Source organism: Carcharodon carcharias, chromosome 9 (genome assembly GCF_017639515.1).
Source record: "Carcharodon carcharias isolate sCarCar2 chromosome 9, sCarCar2.pri, whole genome shotgun sequence".
NCBI lineage: Eukaryota > Metazoa > Chordata > Chondrichthyes > Lamniformes > Lamnidae > Carcharodon > Carcharodon carcharias.
In genome coordinates this window covers 34,395,201-34,412,542 of record NC_054475.1, presented here as the reverse complement: position 1 = coordinate 34,412,542, position 17,342 = coordinate 34,395,201, and the positions used below count along the sequence as shown (strand labels likewise).

At 42.5% G+C, this 17,342-nt stretch overlaps 2 protein-coding genes across 12 annotated transcripts in view; one reads left to right on the top strand and one right to left on the bottom strand.

Moving 5' to 3' along the window:
* LOC121282273 (ubiquinol-cytochrome-c reductase complex assembly factor 2) overlaps positions 1-4,990 on the top strand; it is a 37,819-nt gene extending 32,829 nt beyond the window's left edge. For all 3 annotated transcript variants that reach the window (XR_005944029.1, XR_005944030.1, XM_041195920.1), the window contains one exon: positions 4,667-4,990. The gene's annotated coding sequence lies outside the window, so the exon portion shown is untranslated. The remainder of the gene's footprint in view (positions 1-4,666) is intronic.
* Positions 1-17,342, bottom strand: part of itpr3 (inositol 1,4,5-trisphosphate receptor, type 3) — a 312,431-nt gene that overhangs the window by 11,820 nt on the left and 283,269 nt on the right. For 6 of the 9 annotated variants that reach the window (XM_041195910.1, XM_041195913.1, XM_041195911.1 and 3 more), the window contains 6 exons: positions 11,879-12,004; positions 10,974-11,146; positions 9,355-9,519; positions 6,726-6,918; positions 5,883-5,984; positions 3,548-3,672 (listed from right to left, as the gene is read on the bottom strand). In XM_041195910.1, coding sequence (XP_041051844.1) covers positions 3,548-3,672; positions 5,883-5,984; positions 6,726-6,918; positions 9,355-9,519; positions 10,974-11,146; positions 11,879-12,004 — 884 coding nt within the window. Of the gene's footprint in view, positions 1-3,547; positions 3,673-5,882; positions 5,985-6,725; positions 6,919-9,354; positions 9,520-10,973; positions 11,147-11,434; positions 11,494-11,878; positions 12,005-17,342 lie in introns of those variants that run through there. The other 3 variants (XM_041195917.1, XM_041195916.1, XM_041195915.1) reach the window with 3 other exon arrangements.

The window sequence follows — 17,342 nt, the reverse complement described above, 5'->3', positions numbered from 1 at the left end:
TCTCCTGATCCTGTTGACTTTCATCTCATAATCCAATCCCTCACTCCAAGCTTGTGATCTTCCAATTCTGTTCTTTTCTCTTTGCTGGAACTGCTCATCTACACCTTTTAGCTGTTTTTGTTTCATGATGATTTGGTTTGTTCCTCTCTCTCTCACTCTCTCTCTTTCTCTCCCTCTCCCTCTCACAGGTTTATCTTATGGGAAGCTCATGCTTGAGCAACATTACTAAATTATTTGAAAAAGTAATAGAAAGGGAAGATAAGGGTAACATAGTAGATGTAATATATTTAGACCTTGAGAAAGGCTTCATTAAGGTACACACATTAGACTAATGACTAAAGTCACAACAGTGGTGTCAGAGGACAAGTAACAGAATGGGTAGCAAGCTGACCTTTAAAATGGAGAGCAGTGAATGGTGGGAGTGGGGGTTGGTGTGTAAATGTTGTTATTTGGAAAGGCCACTTTCTAGTTTAAATTTCCAACACCTCCAGTTAAATATTTCTGTCAGCCCCTTTCTATTTTAGTGATAGTGTTTCTAAATATAATATCCTGGAAACGCAACTTCAAAATTTGTGGGTCACTCCGAATTGGGCAGTGTAATTACAACAAAGACTGCGACAAAATGCATAAAGACATCAATAAACTTCCAGAAAGGGCATGGAATTGTTAAATGAACTTCAGTATAGATTATTGCAAGGTAATAATTTTGGCAAGGTAGTGTCCAAATGGGATAAAGGAGGGTCTAGCAGTACAAATACACAGGTCACTAAAAGTGGTTATGTAAGTTAATAAGGCCATTAAAACATTCTAAAAAATGGCGCTGGGGCTCATTTCTAGAAGGGTAGATTTCAAAAGCAGAGAAGTTATGTTAAAATTGTATAGAATCACAGTTAGACCATGGGTGGAATTTTCCGTGCCCATTGGCTTCGGGTGTCATGGTGTGCATGAGAGGATAATAAGGCTGGAAGGCCAAAAATTAGTCTTCATGCCTTCGTGAAACCAGTTTGCAATCAACCGCTCCGCCTGTCAATGGCAGGTTGCGTTTCCCGCTGCCGGATATCAAGAACATCATTTTAATATATCTGCATATCATTTTAAGCCCTGCTTGCCAGAATCAGCTTGCTGGGATCATCCAGGCACGTTGGCTTGCATGTTTCACAACTGTACATAAATGCTGGCCAAAATTCTGGAACTCCCTTCCTAACAGCTCTGTGAGTGTACCTACGCCATGTGGGCTGCAGCGGTTCAAGAAGGCAGCTCACCACCACCTTCTCATGGGCAATTAGCGATGAGTAATAAATGCTGGCCTAGCCAGCGACACCCACATCCCATAAACTAATCTTTTAAAAAGTGACGTGCACCTGACAAAGTGCTCAGGATTTCAAGGTTTGTTTGCCTACCTTGCTTTGGGCAGCACTTGTGGTCATTAGCGCCAGGCTTCACAGGCAGCACCACATCATTTTTAGGGGGCTACTCACAGGCAGGTCTCTATCTAACAGACCAGCTGCAATGTGGGGGTGGCTTTTCAACTGCTGCAGGGCTAGGGATGCTTGGGGAAGAAGTGTATACCAGGGTATGTGTGGGGGCACATACTGATCTGTGCAAGTGGCCTCAAGATGGTGAGGGCTGAGGAGGCAGCCTCCAGAGGAGATGAGGCCAGGTGGTGATGTGAGGGTGTGTGAGAGAGAGTGGGTGGTGATGTTCCTGGAGCTGGCAGTGAGTGAGATACCATTGAATGTGTGATGGGTTTGTGAGTGTGACAGTTTAGAGTGATGAGATAATTGCCTTACCCTGGCGGTGCGAATGAGATCATTCATCCTTTTTCTGCACTGGATGGCCAACCTCTTCTCTGCAGCGTTGGCATTCACCACCTCTGTCACCACCTCCCAAGCCACAGCGGTGGGATTGCTGGACCTGCTGCAGCCAGAGTGTGGGTGGAGGACATCACGGCAAGCCTCCAAAAGGCATTCCAGTGATGGCTTCCTGAACTCTTCTTGGCTTTTAGAGCCATGTCTTCACTGGAGCAGTCCTGGGCTGCAAGCAGTGAGAGCTGTGTGGGCGGCTGCAATTTAGATGTGGCACCCAGAGTGAGGAAACAGTGAGATAACGGTATGGCAGGCGATTCAGAGGCTTGTTCCTGTGGCTGCGTAATTAATGAGGCAGGAAGTGGACGATACGGTGTGAAAACCCACCTTTGCCGTGGGCGGGTAAAACATCATTTTTCCTGCCTGCTACCACATTTACTGCAAAACTGGGACGACTCCGCCCTACACTTGGAATAGTGTGAGCAGTTCTGATCTCCAGGCTTACAGAGGGACTGGAGAAGGCACAAAAAATTTACTAGAATAACACCTGAACTGAGAGGTTCTACCTAGGCTGGACACTTCTTTAAAAAAAAATGATGAGATATCCTGATGTAAGTCTTCAAGATTATGAAGGGGTTTGATAAGGTTGACATCCAGAAGATATTCCAACTTGTGTGTGAGACCGGAACTAGAAGCCATAATTTTAAGATAGTCATCAATAAATCCAATTGGGAATTCTGGAGAATCTTCTTTACCCAGAGAGTGGTTAGAACGTGGAACTGACTGCCACAGCATCCAGCTGATATGAATAACCTAAATGTAGTCAATGGATGAGGGAGAAAGGAATGGAAGGACATGTTTATGGGATTAAATGGAAAAGGATGGGACACTTTTGGATCTTGGCCCTCTTGGGCTGAATGATCTGTTTCTGTGCTGTAAATAGTTTGTAAATAAATGTTTATTATCCTGGATTTGATCTCCTTCTTCCCAATTCTACATATTGATTCCTTTTTGATTTTTAGATGACATGAAGGACAACATTGAAAAAAAAGCCTTTAAGCTTTTCTTCCTCTCTAAATATATACATGTTACTGCTTCAGGATAATTCTTCACCACAGGCTTAATTTGAAGATGCAGCTGCTATTCACCAGGCTTATTTTATGAAAGTAAATTTAAACAATGCTGAAAACTTAGAACAGATAGTGATATTGCAGCACGTTGTTGGTTTACGTTTGATTCTTTTTTATGTTCAATTCCCTTTTGTGCCATCAAAGGAAATAACAAAAATGGGACAGGCAAATTTCTGTGAGAAAATTGGACATGAAGTATTAATTCACTTGTCACTCTTATATAGTTTTTAGTGACTGGCTCATAAGTGATATTAACGAGTCCTAGAAGCTGGCAAACGAGTCAACTCTCTTGATTAGAGCAGAGAGTAGTATGAGGGGTATTTAATGAGGTAGAATAAATAAAACTTTTGGGCGGGAGATTATATTACACAAACTTTAAAAACAGAAATGACTTACTCATATATTTGTGGATGAGAGGATTTTTAGCATATACTGGAAATACGTTAGCAGATACTTGCTGGGGGGGTTTGTCTGTTTGGGTATTCAAGTAATTCTGGCACATTGTATATATACACTAAGTATTGATAGTTACTTAATGCCAGATTTTAAACTTCAAACTGCAAAGATGAGAAACAAATCTTTCCAGATGTCTCATCATAAAGATTTACTTACATCTTTTGAAGGCTGTCTGAGTATATCGCCAACACCACCTCCATTACGCAGACCATGATTTAATACTGTTACTATACACATCAATAGAGTGTCACAGGCACGCTCTTTGTCACTCTCTTCCCCATCTGTAATGACAGAAGTAGCAGCAAAAGTAAATTAAAATGTGCCTCCAGTGTTCTTTGAAAAAATTAGACTGCAAGCCTATGTCAATTGTTCTTGGACAACTTCTTATGAAAGTTAATCAGTTCTGAATCTTGCACTGACAGTAACAGAATCCACTTGTGGAAAGATTATCCTTGTTTCCACCATTCCAATCACCTTTCTAGTTCCACTAGATCTCTCTTGTTCCACAAGCTATTTCATTCACTGACTGAGAGGACAGGTAGTCAACTTCCCCTGGATTTCTAGCAATGCTAGAATTATAGCTGGTCAGTGGGACAGTAGATCAGTAGAGCAAGTAGGTTGATTTGTACCCTGATAATTCCTCTCTCTCTGTGAGAAAGTGTCTATTCATAAATGCTTGGCTCAGATTAGGACAGTAGCAATGGAGCAATTTCAGGGAAAAACCTATCTTCTGTTACTAAATGAGACATTGCCAAAATCCGATATTTTCCATGAATTTAATGAACAATTCATTTTTAAGTAGGTTAACACTGGCATTAAAATAATGTTGATCAAAAAGCCAAGGCTAGTATGAATGAAGTTACATTTTCTACATATCAGCATTCTTTACTGTATACAGAGTTCAAGTGCTCATCTATGATCCAATGGCACTACTCAAAGGACAGGAGGGAATTCTCTTGGTCCCTTATTCAACAGCCCTTCATTAGTGCCCCCAATCAAAAGTAGATTGGCTGGCCATTCATGTCACTGCCCACATCATTGTAATTCAGCACCAAAATTATTGCACATGAGAATTTTAGAAAGGTGCAATAAAGTGCAAGTATTCCTTTCAAAGCTCATTTCTCTTTGCACCTGGGATCAGTCTTGTTTCCATTTCCTGTAATGTTTCTAACATAAGTATATCATTTTGTGTTGTCCAAGAGTGGTTTCATTAATGTATTATAAAGTATTAATACAGTTTTACTTTTGTAAACTTGTATTCTATTATTCACACAGGATTACAAGATCAATACATAGGAGGAAGACCATTAACTGCACCATCTGTTTCTGCGATTCCCTTCATTTTTGTATTATGAACAAATTTGGATTTGTATGCATACAGTGGTTCAGTACCCGTGGATACTTAAGAGGATTTTGAATTCTAAATCATCCAGTACAGTCAGTAGCTTAAAGAATTTTGAAGTGAGCGTGATGGAAGAATTAGCTAAATTAGAGGACTGATGATTCGCACCTTAATCTGCACTGTGTCAACCCACTTCGCAATGTGACCTGTATATTCTTGAACCTTTCTTGATGAATAAAATTAAAATTCTAAACAAATCTTTAATGTATACCTTAATTTTTCAAATAAAGCTGCTACTTGGAAACAGGTTTTCAAGTGTAAAAAACTTGTGCTGTTAAATATAGCTTTTTTGAAAATGATATTCATATCAATATGCACAATATACTGGAATTCATCACCAGCAATGCAACCACTTGTACAGATATTGTTGAAAAGGAGTCACTTGCTGTGGTAGCTCCAGTGCCAAATACACCATCTACTGTGGTTCTGAGTCATTCCAGGAATGTTTAATTCTCATACGAATGTATGAATTAAGAGAAAGAGTAGGCCATTCAGCCCCTCAAGCCTGCTGTGCCATTCAATAACATCATGGCTGATCTGATTGTGGCCTCAACTCCACATTCTGCCTGCCCCCAATAACGTTTGACTTCCTTGTTAGTCAAGAATCTATCTACCTCTGCCTTAAAAATTTTCAATGACTGCCTCTATCACTCTCTGCACTTGTAACTGATCTTAGCTAAGAAATCTCTAGAGATTTCATCGATCTGGGCTTCAGGATGGGAAAATCCAGATTCCCATTTCTGATGGCCATCTAATTACTTTGGTTGTGAAATAAAGATGTATGGCAGTCAGATGTGAACACATCTAGCATCGCCTATGATGTTGTTACATTTGAAAAGATGCTTCTTGTTGGCTCATGCATGACTATGAAAACACTTGGATGAATTATGAGAAGGATGCCAGTACCGCTGGAACTATGCATGCCTATCTGAAATCAGAAGACAGGAAGAAGCTGGGAAAAAGGGAAAGAACAAGTTTTAGAAACTAAGGCAGCTTTATCTTCTGCAATGTAATGGTTTATGAGATCTGTAGAGTGATGTGCAGATTTTTGCTCATTTGTTTCTGCAGATTAAACATTAATATGCTGACCTGGTGACTCAGCGTCTTGGATGCCTGCAGAACAATGAACATCATCAGCAGCACATGAGTTAATGAAATCCTTTACTGTGCTTCCTTGTACTGCAAATAAACCTATTAACAAAAGAAACATTTCACATATTGTCGGTTCAACATTGTTACCATTGCCTTGAACCTTCTTGTCAATGTATCTTTTTCAGCTTGTTCTCCCATCTTCAACACCTGCCCACAGCACAATATTCTTGCGCTTAACAATATTTTATTGCAATTTTTGTGTCCTAATTTCAAATTATTTAATTTTCTCTCTTTGGGTGTCAATGTGCCATCTACCATCCCTCAGCTCTCAAGCCTTTGATGAAATGTGCAAAGGTTGACCTGGAAAATTCACCCGATAATTTCCTTTCCTCTTATGTGGAGAAAAGAGCATTACAACACTCAAGAACTCTCCTTGATCACAGGTCCAAGGTGAGGAATTATTATGAAAGGAACTGTATTAATTAATCTTCAATACCTCCTTAGGACAGAAACATACTTTGTGTCCAGACTGGCCTTTGCCACATTATTTCTGAGAACAAACAAATGTCAAGGCTCTCCAGGCTTGGAATCTCTCATCAACCTGCATGTAGTGGAATGGTTGAGCAGTTGATGTCAAACATACTAGCCACAGTTTCCCCTTTCTGTGTTGTCAGTCTACAATTTTATGTCTGTAAAGGTGATTCAGTGGGAAATCTCAAGCTTGTGCAAAAGTAGAAAACCCTGTCCGATGACCATGACAGTGCAAGAGCTTCAAATAGCATCATTTTAATTTATTCTATTCTATTGTGTCAAAGTAGTGGAACCTCAAACTATAATTACCTGATGTTTTGCTGCTTGGTAACCTCTCAACGTCTAGAATGAAGTCATCCTTCAAGAAGAGGAAACCCACGATTGAGAAGAGATAGACAAGGATGAGGGCAAGCACAGCTGTCAGGAGGATGGAGCGGCCATTACGTGTAACACTTTTTATGACATTGAACAGAGTCTCTTCTCTATAGATCAAATCAAACAGCTGAAAAACATGAATCATATATGGTAAGTTTACATTTGTCAGTTTTTTTAGCGTGACATCTTTATGGTCTGAACTTTGCAGATCATACAAACTTATGAATTAGGGGCAAGAGTAGGACATCCGGCCCCGCGTGCCGGCTCTGCTTTTCAACAAGATCATGGCTGATCTAATTGTGGTCACTATCCTGTCTACACTCGATACCCTTTAATTCCCTTGTCAGTCAAGAATCTATATACCTTTGCCTTAAAAATACTCAATGACCCTGTCTTTATTACTCTCTAGAGAAGAAAGTTCCACAGACTCACGAACCTCTGAAACAAAAAATTTCTCCTCCCAGTCTTAAATGAGAGACCTCTTATTTTTAAACTGTATCCCCTAGTTCTCATCTCTCCCACAAGGAGAAACACCCTTTCAGCATCCATTCTGTCAAAGCCCCTCAGGATCTTATATATTTCAGTAAGATCACTTCTCATTCTTCTAAACTCCAATTGATACAGGCCCAACCTGTCTAACCTTTTTTCATTAGATAACCTTGCATCCCAGCAATCAGTCGAGTGAACCTTTTCTGAACTGCTTCTAATGCAATTATGTCCTTTCTTAAATAAGGAGATAAAAATTGTACACAGTACTCCAGATGTGATCTCACCAATGCCCTGTATAACTGTAGCAAAACATTTTTATACTTTTATATTCCATTCCCCTTGCAATGAACGACAACATACCATTTGCCTTCCTTGCTGTACCTGCACACTAACTTTTTATGATTCATGTACCAGAACACTCAGGTCCCTCTGTACCTGAGTTCTGCAATGTCTTTCCATTTGGATAATATGCTGCTTTTCTATTCTTCCTGCCAAAGTGAACAAGTTCGCATTTTCCCACCTTGCATTCCATCAGCCAAATGTTTGCGCACAGGACAATAGTAACTTTCACAGATACATTCCTATGGTAACGTAGGTTTGAATTTGAACCTCATTACCAGGAAACAAAAATGTTTTCTGTACTTCATTTATTGAGCTGCATTGAAACCAAATCAAATTTAATTCAAATTCATATTCACCCATTGCATCTTCCCTTAAATTCCATGAATCCTGTTGTATGTCTTTAGATAAGGCCAATGTTTTATGTTTATGTCTTAAATTTTGACATCAACCTACAGTTTCCTTAGTTCAGGTTGATGGAACAAATTTACATGAGCCTGGGCAGTACAATAGATTAGTAAATGAATCTAACTTAGAGGTCTCTTCTTTCTACTGATACTAGTTGTTTTATTCTAGTTTTTATTAATTAACAGCATTTAAATTCCCCAGCTCATGGTGGGATTAGAGCTCATGTTCCGGATCATTAGTCCAATCTCCTGTGTTATGAGGCCAGTAGCATGATCGTTTTGCTACTCTATTTTTTTCCAGAGGATTATAGGGCTGGAGGAGGTTAGAGAGATAGGGAGGGGTAAGGCCATGGAGGATTTTGAAAAGAAGGATGTGAATTTTAAAATTGCAGCATTGCTGGGACAGGAGCCAATAAAGGTCAACAAGCACTGGTGTGATGAACTGGACTGGCTGAGAGTTAAGATACAGGCAGGAGGGTTTCTACTTGAAATGAGCTTGAGAAATCATAACTTAATCCCTAGTGGCCTGAGTCCACGGTGTGACACTGCTTGTAATTCAGGAAAATTGTTACTAGATTGATCATAAAGGTATGAGAAAAGACAACGTGCGACCGAGGTTCATTTCTGTGATTATGACTTAGCCATGTAGTTGAGACAGTGTAAGGACATTTTGATTCAGCACTTGAAACAGAAGGTGCTGCAAATATACAGTGTCATTAATATCTATAGAGGGAGGATTTGTTAAACTTTGTGTTCCAGTGTAGAACATTCATCAGAACTGGTTGTTTTTTTTATTGCGGCTTTAAAAAGCAGGAATAATTTAAGGAATTCCTGGAAAGCAAAGAGATCATTGCAGTCAGACAGTCAAAATCTGTATTAGTTATTCTGTGACTGACCAAGGGTTGCTTCATGCCAATGTTGTGTCAATGTCCCATTCCTTGACACTTGCACCCCTTATTTTAATAAGCATAAAATTCATCAATGCTAACCATTTCTCTTCTGCTAACTATGCTTTTTAAAATAAATAGATCAACAAATTATCATAGGAAGAATTTATAATTTAGTTCAAGTTGAATTTTTAAGTAACAGTGAATGACACATAGACTAGTTAACATACATTTTCCACAGTGTCGTTTCAGCTTTTAATTACAAAAGCCACACCAATTTAATTTTTTTTTACTTCAAGTAAATTTTTTCAAGATTAAACATAAGCAACTCAACCTAACCAGAGCTCATTACAAAATTTGACAGAAATTAGATGGAATGTTCCATGATTAACAGTTTAAACATCTCTGGATGAAATAGTCATAAACGAAGACATAACGTACCAGGATACTGTAGAAAAACTCATGCACAAAGAGCCCCAGCACACTTGTCACTATGTATCCAATATGGTAAAGGAATGCCATGTCCATTATCATGGCCTTGTATCCAATGATAAATTTCCCACCATTGCCCACAAAGCTAAGCAGATACACTATTTTGTTGATGAGCTAAATATAACAAAAAGGAAAAGAAAAAAATTAATATGAAAGTAATGTACAGCAAAAGTATTCTGATATTCAGGGTATGCTGGAAAATAAGTACAATATTATTTCTGTTGATTGATGGCAATTTACCATTGCTATTGAATATGCCGGTGATCCACTGTCGGAAGCGATGATTTATCATTGAATACGATGGTTTTTTCTAATGAATGTGTTGTTGGTTTACTATTGGTGTTAAATATATTACTGGAAACGCAACCTCCCGCCCATAAGATAGCAGCAGGTGCTGGACTTTCAAGTCCGTGTGGCTTGGTTGAAAGGGGATATTTAAATAATGTAGCATACTCTAATGGGATTAGTGCGAGAGCCACCTGTGTCCTGAGATAGGATACTTTGGACCTTTGAGTCAGTTTAGCTTTCATGGAGGATCTAAGTCCCATACTCGGTGAATCCATAACTTAGGCTGCCATTCAGGGCATTGCTGAAAAAGTGCTTCACTGTCAAGAGATATTAACCAAGATCATGTCTGCTTCTTATTGTGGTTCGGTGGACATTAACGATCCCATGGGGCTTTTTCGTTACCTTGTGTCCATGCCAATAGTTTTCACACCACCAAATATAGATTGTCATTATGTTATTGCTCTTTGTGGCATCTTAATATGTGAAAAATGGTTATCATGTTTATCTACATAACAACAATCACTGTTGTGAAATGCTTTGGTGCACTATGAGAGATATGTTATGGGTACTACATAAATTCAAGTAATTGTATCCCTCCTGCTGAATTACAATAAAATATAGTTTTCTTAACTCTTATTTGTTTTTTCACACCAGCCAATATATACTGTAATCCATCTAATTTAATTCTGGTTCTTTAGTTTTCTGTAAAATTGGACATGAGATACATGCACGTGTTAGAGTTAGTCAATTTGTCTTCATATTGAACGGATCCTTTTAAACCATTAATTAACTCATACCTGGTCACATATTCTCTTGTTGCATTTTGATTTTTCAGATAGATCATTATTTGTTCACTTAGCCCCTTATGTCAGGTAATCCTCAAAGTAGTTAAATGGAGGATGTGTACAAGGGTTTTGGTACTTAACCAAGTTACTCCAGCAAACACATTGAAATGTGAAATCTTTTGTCAACAATAAGTAAATGCCAGCAACAATTTTAGATATAATTTCTAGTACCACCCATTGGTCTGCCAATTGTTAAGTGAGGGCACATTGTACTGATTTTTTTTAGGAATCCCTAGATAATTACCCAGCAATTGCAGCAAATAATGAAATAGTCAACTGAATAAAAAATAAGCTGAAAATCATAGTTATAGGAGAACATTTGTTTTGGCAATAGTGATTATATTGTAGAACTGACACTCATTCAATTCAAACAAGTAAGTACATGTTTTGCATAATTCAACATTAAGGTTTTCTAATAATCAGCCTCATACTTACATTAAGTAATCCCAGTGTTAATAAGGTGGGGCCTATTCCAATGTAATATATAGATCGAATTATCAATGCTATTATTAATGGTCTGAGGCCATATCTCTTGGAAAGTAAAGAAACTACTGAGAAGCATATTACACCCCAAAAAACAAGCGAGAGAAAAGATGAGTCCAGGGCCCCTGTAAGAAGAAAAATGAAGAACAGGTTTTTGCTATGTTTCTTCACCTAATGTATTTAATTAAGTAACAAAGCATTTTGTAACCTTCTATCTAGTCATTCAGGTATGCCTTATGCTTGTAGGAAACTGCAATACAATCTTGACAGCAGCTAACTGCATTTTACATTCCTGCAGTTCTGCTCTAGTTCCTCATCACATTTGGTTATCACAGCTGTGGAACCACTTAACATTGACTTTGAAAACCTAAGCTTGATGTCATTTAACTCTAACTTACTGTCTTCTCTACTTGCCTTTTTTCTTATTCTTTTCAATCTTTATGGTATGCTGGGTTATGGCCAATCCCTTCACCTAATCAACGCAAGAGGAGCTTGAGGTTTAGAGTTGAAGAACAGACAGTATTGTTCTACAACATAGACCACATAATTGGTCCTTACAGTCTTTATCAACATGATTTTCCATTATTATTAACTGTTATTAGCGCTATTGGGACTTTATTAAGGCACACCACAGACAATATATATATTTAAATTAAATGTAATAGGAGAGTACATAGCAAATTATACTACGTAATTTAATCCCCTTAATTAGATGAAACAGTAATCGGACTTTGCCTTACAAATTTAAGTCAGATAAAATCATTGATTAAATGTTAGCCTAATTATTCACAATCATTCATAATCTAGCCAGATGAACATTTTAAACATTCAAACTCTCCATGAATTCATGAACCTACCCATTGAAGTAGGTTCTGCATATGGATAGAAGAAGGCAATGACCAGATTGATAAACACAGCCAAGTTGAAAGAGACACTGCCCCAAAGTGACATCCTCCTGGAGAACCAGTAGAGCAGGGGCATGCCTAACAAAAAAAAAAAAGGACAATGCTTATGAAGCCTTGAAATCTATAAATAAAACTTGCTGGAAGTACATCCATTTACTCAATGAAAGCGCAATGATTTACAGCTTCAATTCTCGATTAACATTCAATTTTAATCATTACCAGGATTTCTCCTGAACTTTCTTGAATACTGAACTCCCATTACGCCACAGAATCATATGCACCAAAACAAGCATCATTTATGTTCTGCAGGGATCGTTCCCTCCGGGACACCCCGGTCCACTCCTCCATCACCCCCTACACCTCAACCCCCTCCCACAGCACCTTCTCATGCAACCACAGAAGGTGCAACACCTGCCCCTTTACTTCCCCTCTCCTCACTGTCCAAGGGCCCAAACACTCCTTTCAAGTGAAGCAGCATTTCAATGCACTCCCTTCAATTTAGTCTACTGCATTCGCTGCTCCCAATGCGGTTTCCTCTACATTGGAGAGACCAAACGCAGACTGGGTGACTGCTTTGTGGAACACCTTTGGTCCGTCTGTAAGCATGACCCAGACTTCCCTGTCACTTGCCATTTCAACACACCACCCTGCTCTCATGCCCACATGTCTGTCCTTGGCCTGCAGCATTGTTCCAGTGAAGCTCAATGCAAACTGGAGGAACAGCACCTCATCTTCCGACTAGGCACTTTACAGCCTTCCGGACTGAATATTGAGTTCAACAATTTTAAAACATGAACTCTCTCCTCCATCCCCACCCCCTTTCCGATTCCCCTTTTTTCCAATAATTTATATAGATTTTTCTTTTCCCACCTATTTCCATTATTTTTCAATGTATTTCCATCCACTGTTTTATCTCTACCTTTTAGCCTATTTCAATCCCTTCCCCCCACCCCACCCCTACTAGGGCTATCTGTACCTTGTTCGTCCTGCTTTCTACCCTTAATGTCACTTATTATCACATTCCTTAGATAATATCAACACTTTTAACACCTCTTTGTCCTTTTGTCTAAGACATCTTTTGTTTATTTCCACCTATCACTGGCCCTCTATCCAGTTCTACCTGTCCCACCCCACCTTAAACCAGCTTATATCGCACCTCTTTTCTAATTTTCCTTAGTTCTGTTGAAGAGTCACACGGACTTGAAACGTTAACTGTGTTCCTCTCCGCAGATGCTGTCAGACCTGCTAAGTTTTTCCAGGTATTTTTGTTTTTGTTTTGGATTTCCAGCATCCGCAGTTTTTGCTTTTATCATTTATGTTCCATATGAGCCTCCTCTTACTCTATTTACTTAATTTCACCTGATCAGCAATCCATTTATTCCTATTTCCCTCGTGTACTTATCTAGCTTCCCCCTAAATGCAACTATTTGCTTCATCAGTCCAATTGGTAAAGAAACTTCTCCTTAAGGCCTTATTGGATTTATTAGCCACTCTTTTACCTTTATGGCCCCTAGTTTTTGATCCTACCACAAGTTGAAACATTCTCTATATGTACCCTAATATAGCGCTTCATATCTTTAAAGAACTCTATTAGGTCACCTTTCAGTCTCCTATTTTCTGAGAGAATATAGCCCCAGGCTGTTCAGTGTTTCCCGATAGTTACACCCTCTCAGTTCTGGTAAAAGTATTGTAAAAATTTGGCACCTTTCTAGTGTTACTATGAGTGCAATTTTCCGAGCCTGCTGGCAGTGGGCGTGATCTGTGGCGTGCATAGAAAATATGGCGTGACCTGCTTCATGACAGCGCGAAGGCAGGTCACGATTGTCCGCTCAGCACATCAACGGCAGGCTGCGTTTCCCGCCATTGGTCGGTGTGGAGCTAATTGTAATACATTAGCATATAATTAAAAGGCCATCCCGCCAGGGTCTTGGAACCCCGTCGTATTGTCCGTCCACTTTGGCGGGAAAGCACGTCGACATGTTTCACAGCAACACACAGGTGATGTGCACTCGGCAGCCTTCACTTTGTTGGTGGGGGGGGGGCGAGGTGACCGCGCAGCAGCATTCTCCACAGCTCACCCATTGTTTACAGGCCTCAGGGGCACTGGGGGCAACCACTGGATGGCCCGGGAGTGGGGGTGGGGGGGGGGGGGGGGGGGGGGTGACCGGGGGCAAGTGCTGGCCAGCCATGGAGCTGATGGGTGGAGGTGGGGCGGGGGTGGCATCAAGTGCCGCCCTGGCACGGCATCCCACGCACAGGCAATCAAGGTGGGGGGCAGGGTAAGCGAGGGGAGTGGCCATGCAGTAGGGACATGTATAAAGTGACCATGCCTCTGCAACCAAGACAGATCAGACGCAGCCACTGTGATATGATTGGGGTCAGGCACCTAGCTTGCCCGCCCATGCAAGCATTGCGGAGGCACCAAAGGGCCAGCAAGCGCTCCATACCTTACACACCATCCCGCCACCCTCCGGCACCCCCACACCTCCCAGCACAGACTTCCAGTCTGCCACCACTTTATTGGACCATGGAGCAATTGGACTGCACACATCGTACAATCTCCTCACCAAATCTGGCCATGTAGCAGTCACTGCTGGAGGTGCTCTCAGCCCCTTGCAATCTCAGCATCCTGGTTTTGACCAGTGTCCCTCATGTCGCAGGTTGACAGGGCAGCCATGCAGCGCACTCATCTCTGGCCATCCGAGGGGTGGCCTGCACTCTCCAGGAAGCATTAAGGGGTGGTCACACAGGGCCAGGAAAGGTGCTAAGTACAGCCATGATAATCATGTCTCTCTCCCTTTCATGCTGCAGGAGGACCATGTCAGGATCATGGATCCTGGTGACCTAGCTGTTTGCCTGATGGCCTACAGAGACGGTAAAAGACGGAGGAGACAGTGACTGAGACTCCTGGCTGAGCAAAGGCAGGAGCAGCAACCTCATGAAGAAGGACCAGCACCGGCTCCCGCACACGTTGCCCAGGAACGACAGTGAGCTGTGGCTGGTCAGCACCTAGTGAAACCGGGGTTTGTAAATGCTGCCTGCCATTCCTGAGAACCAGTGTCACTGACGCCTGTGCATGTCTAGGGACCTGGTGGCACACATTTGCCACTTACTGCAAGACTTGGCGCCAAGGGGACATGGAGGGCATCCACTGCCAATGGCTGTGAAAGTGACCGTGGCCCTCAATTTTTATGCCAGTGGCTCCTTTCAGGGCTCCACAGGTGTCCTCTGTGGGATTTCACAATCCGCCACCCAGAAATGCATCCATGAGGTCAAAGGTGCCATCTTCTCCATGACACACAACTTTGTGCATTTCACCTGGGACCAGGACAGCCAGGATGCAAAGGCCATTGGATTTGCCCTGATCTCGGGATACCCGCAGGTGCAGGGTGCGATTGACTGCGCTCATGTGGTGCTCAGGTCTCCATTGCTACAATGACTGGACTTCATCAAACAAGCAAGGGCTTCCACTCAATGAACGTGCAGCTGGTATGCGGCCACCAGAAATGAATCCTGCAGGTGTGAGAATGGTTTCCAGAGAGTGTGCACAACACCTGCATCCTGAGTCGCTTGCAGATCCCTGCAGTCTTTTAGGGTCCTCAGAGGCTGCAGTTGGCTCCTTGGGGACAAGGGCTACCTGCAGAGGCTGTGGCTGATGACACCTATGCGGCGGCCTCAGACTGCAATAGAGCGACGCTTTAATCAGGCTCATTCAGCAGCTCGCAACTTGGTGGAGCAGACCATCAGGATGGTTCCGGTGCCTGGACTGGTCTGGTGAAGCCCTGCAGTACAATCTGCAGAGGGTGCCACGCACCGTTGTCGTCTGCTGCGCCCTTTACAACCTGGCGCTGCAACGGGGAGAGGAACTGGCTGAGGAGGAGATGGAGGAGCTGAGAGAATGAGAGAACTCCGCGGCACGTGCCCATTACATTCTGGCAGCAATGACCAGCATCGCCGAGGTGCAGGCATCAGTAATGTTTTCAGGGTGTGGACCATCAGTGTGGTCTATAGGCTGCACAGAGCACAGGGAAGAGGCCTTGGACTGAGATACCTGCATTTTATCTTGTGCAGAAAGGTTTCACATCTGAGTGACAAGAACACTGCTCATTGGAACAAGGAGCCACAGGCAGGTGACATTCTTAGGACTTTATTGACAATAGTGAACAGTATGTACAAGTGATCAATACCTGTGGCCAGGCTATGCAACTACTTTTACCTAACTTTCCTAATCCTGCTGCTATGTCCTGGTGCTCCCCAGACATCCACAGCAGAGGTGGAGGCAGCCTGCTGACTGTGATTACTTTGGCGGGCATCCTCTGAAGTGCTGAGTCTTGGTGGGCCCCGGCCTGCTTTTGGGATTCTGCTGTGTGGCAGTGGCACCCTCCTTGGCCAGTGAAGCTGGAGCTGCTGGGGTCACAGGAAGATAGGATTCGGATGGGCCGGTCACTCCCAAAGTCACCTGAGTGGATGGCCCCGGAGTGTGCACCTGCTGATCCTCCTCCCTATGGGTGCCTGAGGGCCCCTGGCTCACTCTGTGAGCGGAAGGGGTAGCTAGAGTGAGATCGAGCTGCTCAGCACCCCTCTCACATACACACTGTTGAAGGCCAACTATGGCATCAGCGATGGAGTTAAGCCCGCACAGCAGTGCAGGAGCGACATCCTGGACCTAGGTCTCCATGTCAGCCGCCATCCTGCCAGTGTTGGCCTCGGTACATTGTAATGCCGGCTCTATCACCTAAGCCTGAAAGCGGACGGACTCCTCCATTGTGACTTGCAATCTGAGGAGTGCAGCGGACATTCCTTTCTGATGTTCCTGAGCTTGCCTTTGTAGCTCCAGCAATTGAGACATGACCGAGTCATCTGACTTGGACTCAGCAAAGTTCTGGCCTCCTGCAATCCTCCGAGTACCAGGGACCTGGGAAGACCCTGCCTCCGCCTGCTGTGGATCAGACAGTGCAATGTGCTCACCAGATTGTGATCCCAAGGCTACTCTAAAGCTAGGCCCCACTGAGGTGTGTGTCTCTGTGCTGGTGGAGGGTGTGGGTGAGCGCTGTGATGGGGCTTCAGGGAGGATGTCTTCAGATTCCTCTTTAGAGGTTTCTTCTGAGCTTGATTGGAGGCCCCAAGTCAAGGACTTTGTTGGCTGTGAAAGCAAGGGGAGATAATTAGTGCATGGCAGTGGCCTGTGAAAGAGGACACATCACTCACAGCATGGCTGTCTGATGGATGTTGCATTACTGGATCCTCACTTGGTAGAGCAGTGCCGACCTCACCATCAGCGCAGGACTGATCCGGGTCGTCGCCGGCCCAACTGGGTGGCTCTGTTTTCGAATTCTGTCAGAACTTTGATCTCCAGCATCCCTCCAGCTGTCTGCAACTTTTCCCTCCAGTTGTGAGCCAGTTTGTCCTGCATGGA